This window comes from Carlito syrichta, unplaced genomic scaffold (genome assembly GCF_000164805.1).
Source record: "Carlito syrichta isolate Samal-C Ts95f unplaced genomic scaffold, Tarsius_syrichta-2.0.1 Scaffold135689, whole genome shotgun sequence".
In the NCBI taxonomy this organism is placed as follows: Eukaryota; Metazoa; Chordata; class Mammalia; order Primates; family Tarsiidae; genus Carlito; species Carlito syrichta.
In genome coordinates, this window is record NW_007079785.1 from 47,778 (window position 1) to 52,744 (window position 4,967).

A 4,967-nucleotide genomic window follows, 5' to 3' on the forward strand; every position below is an offset into this window, starting at 1 on the left:
AACAAAAAAAAAAAAAAAAAAAAAAGCTTTTAAGCGGTCATGACATCAGGTGAGGGCAGGGAGCCGGTACACATAAACATGAAAAAAGGCAAGTCATTAGAGATGAAATGGAACTACAATTACACTGCCTTGAGATCCACGATAAGGTCTGATACTTTCATATGGTTTATGATATACAGCTTTGATGGTAAGACAGTTTGAATAAAACAGCCTTTTGAAGAGCAGCCCAAGGCAGATGAGTGGTGGCTTTCTTCCTTCCTTCCTTCCTTTCTTTCTTTCTTCCTTCCTTCCTTTCGTTCTCTTTCTTTCTTCCTTCCTTCCTTTCTTTCTTTCTCTCTCTCTCTTTCTTTCTTTCATTTTTGAGTCAGAGTCTCACTCTGTAACCCAGGGTGGAGTGCAGTGGCACACTCACAGCCACCACAGCCTCAACCTGCTGGTCTCAGGCGATTCTTCCACCTCAGCCTTCCAAGTAGCAGTAAATACAAGCATGTGCCACCATGCCTGGCTAATTTTTTTTTTTATTATTGTAGAGGTGAGGTATCACCAGGTTGCCCAGGCTGGTCCTGAACCCGTGGGCTCAGGCAATCCTCTCACCTCAGCCTCCCAAAGTCAAAGTGCTGGGATTATAGGCGTGAGCCACCGCACCCAGCCACTTCATTTTCTCTAAGATCTGCAAACCACGGCCTAGGAAACCCTCTACAGGCCTCACCAAACATTGATACATCTCTTCCACACTTGCTCCCGATGATGGATGAAGGCAGTTCTTGTGCCATGGTCCAGCCTCCCCGGGGTCTTTAGGGGATCCTTGGTCAGGTGTAGGACGGGAAGATTGATCCACTACCGCACAAAAGTGAAGAGTGTGACAGTGAGTCAGTCTCATCCTCCGATCTTTGCTGAACTCCCTGCCACCTCCAGTCCATGGCTGGACCAACCATAAGAGGCTCCAGAGACCTGTTTCCCATTTCCACGAACTTGTGAGAAGGGCAAACAAGTCTTAGCTCCCCTATCTGTAAAACTAGAATAACATTTTATATGGTTGCCGTGATCATTAAATCGCGTGACATTTTTAGAAAACACCTGACTCAGAGTCTCTTTCTTACAATAGTAAATGCTTGATAAACATGTTTCTCTTCCTTTTCCTTCCCAGGAACACCACGGAAAAAAATAAGTTGCAGGTGTGACTTCCCAGATACGTCTCTAACCTTTTAACAGTTCTCCTGCACCGTCACACTCCCCAGTTTCGCCCTCATTCTCTCCATCCCCTCATCTCCTCAACATCCCTAGCACACTCCAGTCGCACCCCCAAAACAGGTTTCAGCCCTCTAGTTTCCTGCCAAGCCAGGCTGTTTCCAGCCCTCGAGACTCTGCGCCCCCGCCCCCACCACGCGGCCTTCGGGCCCCAATTTTCCCTGGCTCCCCCCATGCCTGTAGGTCCCCTCCCTCCTCGCCCAGACCACCTGGCCCCGGAAGTCGGGAGGCGGGCTCTCATAGCTATTGCCCGTCACCAGCTCGTTATTGTGCTCATATAGGGTGACTTGACCCCTAGGCGGTGGCGGAGGGAACAACCCCAGGGAGCACATCTTGCCAGTTCGAAGGACGTCTGGAGTCGGCCAACTCCCGGCTGGTGACGACCCGGATCCCACTCTTCCGACACTTAGCTCCCGGGCTAGATTCGTATGCGAACGAGTAGCCGCTCAGGACAAACTACGTCACGAAGCTCAACGGAAGTGAAGGAAAGAGTAACGGGGAAGAAGGACGCGTGCGCGATCTTGGGACAGACTTCCGGAGGTTCCTCGCGCGCCTCCTGGCGACCGGAGGGAGAACTGCACGGACACGTCCGCCGGACCGACCCTTGGTGAAGGGCCTGAGTTCTGTTTTGTTTTGTTTTGTTTTTCTGGGAGAAGACTGGTTTTCCCAGCTTTGAATTCCCCAACACCTTCTCCCACTCAGTCTCTCAGCGCTCAGAAAGCCCAAAATAAGCCACATTCAGGGAACTACCTAATTAAACCCTCCCAGACCTATGGATCGCCCAGAGGAAAATAAAAGCTGTGTCACAGGCAGCTGGCTGGAAAACTGGAGGAGTAAGGTCAGAGAGAGGAGACCTCGGAGGAGCACTGCTGTGCCTGCCAGAACCCTGGGCCCCCAGAGTTAGGCGTCCTGGAATGAGAGGTAGGGACAGTTGGAAAACTGACATTTCCTGAGCACTTATGATAAGGATAACCACATTTATAATCTTTACAGCAATCATACACCATGAGGAACGCGAAGCCCAGAGAGCCTGGACTTAGGTACACCCAAACCAGTCATTCTGACTTAAGGATAAAAGTGAGCTCCATCTTATTCTAACTCCAGATTCCGGAACTAGATTTGAAGTCTAAAGCAGAAGGGGGGACCACTCTTCTTGCAGATGTGTGACTTTAGAACAGCTATTGCAGCCGGGCTTAGTGGCTCAGCCTGTAATCCCGCGCCTTTGGGAGGCTGAGGTGAGTGGATTGCCTGAGGCCTCGGGTTTGAGACCCGCCTGGGCAGCGAGACCTCATCTCTACAATAAATCAAAAAATCAGTCGGGCACGGTAGTGCATGCCTGTAATTCCGGCTACTTGGAAGGCGGAGGCGGAAGGCTCACCGGAGCCCAGCAGGTCAAGGCTGCGGTGGTCGGGAGTGGCCACTGCACTCCAGTCTGGGCGACAGAGTGAGACTCCAGCTCAAAAAAGAAAACAACAACAGAAAAGCCATTGCTGTAATCCCAGCACTTGGGGAGGCTGAGGCGAGTGGCCTGCTGAGACCAGCTGGGGCAACTTGGTGAGATCTCGTCTGTACAATAATTAACCGGGTGTGGTAGCGCACACCTGTAGTTCCAGCTACTTGGAAGGCTGAGGCTGAAGGATCGCCAGAGCCCAGCAGGTCGACGCTGGGGTGGCCGTGAGTGTGACACTGCATTCCAGCCTGAGCAACGGAGTGAAACTCCAACTCAAAAAAAAACAACTTAAAAAAAAAAAAAGCTATTGACTTCTTTGAGCCTCAGTTTCCTCATTTGCAGAGTGTCTTAATGATCTTACATGGTTGTTTCCCATACAAAATAATAGAAGGGAAGCTAATAAATTGCAAAGTGCGAAACAAATGTCAGAGGCTATTAGCCATAGCTCTGCCATCAACTAGGTGAACTTGGGCTTTGGTTCATTCATTTCATAAATCTTTAGAAGAAATTCCAAGATGTGCAAGACAGTTTCCACTCCCAAGAGCTGCCAGTCTCATTGAAGAACCTAGGGAGCATTCTAGTTCTAGCTTTCTTGGATTGTGTCTGCCCATGCTTTTTACCTGAAAAGTTCCCAAGAGAGTTATTCCCAGGTCAAAAAACAAAAAGCTGCAGAAATTCTCCTGAAAATGAAAATGTACCAGCCAGGCACAGTGGCTCACGCCTGTAATCCCAGCACTTTGGAGGCAGAAGCAAGAGAATTGCCTGGGTTCAGGGGTTCGAGACCAGCCTGGGCAACTTGGAGAGAACTTGTCTCCACAATAAAGAAAAATTAGCCAGACATGGTGGCACACACCTGCAGTTCCAGCTACTTGGAAGGATGAAGTGGAAGGATCACCTGAGCCCAGCAGGTCGAGGCTGAGGTGGCCATGAGCTTGCCCCTGCACTCCAGCCTGGGTGACAGAGTGAGACTCCTACTCAAAATCAAAAAAAATAGCTGGGCTCAGTGGCTCAGCCTGTAATCCCGCGCCTTTGGGAGGCTGAGGTGAGTGGATTGCCTGAGCCCGCGGGTTCAAGACCCGCCTGGGCAACTTGGCCAGACCTCATCTCTATAATAATTCAAAAAATTAGCCGGGCGTGATAGCACGCGCCTGTAGTTCCAGCTACTCGGAAGGCTGAGGCGGAAGGATCGCCGGAGACCAGCATGTCGAGGCTGCGGTGGCTGGGAGTGGCCACTGCACTCCAGTCTGGGTGACAGAGTGAGACTCCAACTCAAAAAAATAAAAATAAATAAAAATAAATAAAATTTTAGTCGACTGGCCGGTTAGCTCAGTTGGTTAGAGCGTGGTGCTAATAAAATTTTAAAAATAAAAAAAGAAAGAAAATACCTCACCTGAGAAGGCAGGTGGCTCGCCTCTCCTCTGGCACCTCGTAAATGTGAAGGGACATAAGAATCTCCTGGGTTCTAGCTGGGTTCGGTGGCTCAGCCTGTAATCCTGCACCTTTGGGAGGCTGAGGTGAGTGGATTGCCTGAGCCCGCGGGTTCAAGACCCGCCTGGGCAACTTGGTGAGACCTCATCTCTACAATAACAATCAAAAATTAGCCGGGCATGGTAGCGCACGCCTGTAATTCCAGCTACTTGGAAGGCTGAGGCGGAAGGATCGCTGGAGCCCAGCAGGGCGAGGCTGCAGTGGCCGGGAGCGGCCACTGCACTCCAGTCTGGGCGACAGAGTGAGACTCCAACTCAAAAAAAAAAAAGTAATCTCCTGGGTTCGCGTTCACAGTGCAGATTCTGGGGTGGAGCTCAGAGGTGGTATTTCCAAGAGCCCTCAGCAGACACTGCACAGACACATTTTAAGCATCAAGGGTGTAACTCTTTGTATAGGGTAGTTTAATTTGCTAGATAAGTTCACTGTCACCTGAGAAGTCACAGAATGCTTAAAGAGCCCTAAGGTGTAAACCGGAGGTGGCTTGGGGAACCCGGCTGGGAAAGCTCTCCCTGAGGACGAGAACTGGGCAAATTTGGGGAGTCCGTGGCTGAAAGATCGAGGAGAGCACTGAGAGCCTACCGACATTTGTTTGCACCTCGACGAACGCCATCCAACCCCAGCTGCCCCCAAGCAGTCCCTCCCGCCCGCAGCTTTCACCACCCTTCCACGAAACCTGGATTTTCATCAACAGGTGATGTTATAATGACCGGTTAGGTGGCCGCCTCTTGCCCTATAATGTGGACCGGAGAGAAGGAACACTGCTCTCCCTTCCCCCCGCCCC

General features: G+C 50.8%; 1 protein-coding gene across 2 annotated transcripts in view; it reads right to left on the minus strand.

Moving 5' to 3' along the window:
- Window positions 1-1,750, minus strand: part of AAAS (aladin WD repeat nucleoporin) — a 15,877-nt gene extending 14,127 nt beyond the window's left edge. For both annotated transcript variants that reach the window (XM_021708270.1, XM_008049491.2), the window contains exons 1-2: window positions 1,458-1,750; window positions 710-837 (exon numbers count right to left, since the gene is read on the minus strand). In XM_021708270.1, the coding sequence (XP_021563945.1) occupies window positions 710-837; window positions 1,458-1,580 (251 nt within the window). In that variant the 5' untranslated portion in view covers window positions 1,581-1,750. The remainder of the gene's footprint in view (window positions 1-709; window positions 838-1,457) is intronic.
- Window positions 1,751-4,967: the final 3,217 nt, after the last annotated feature.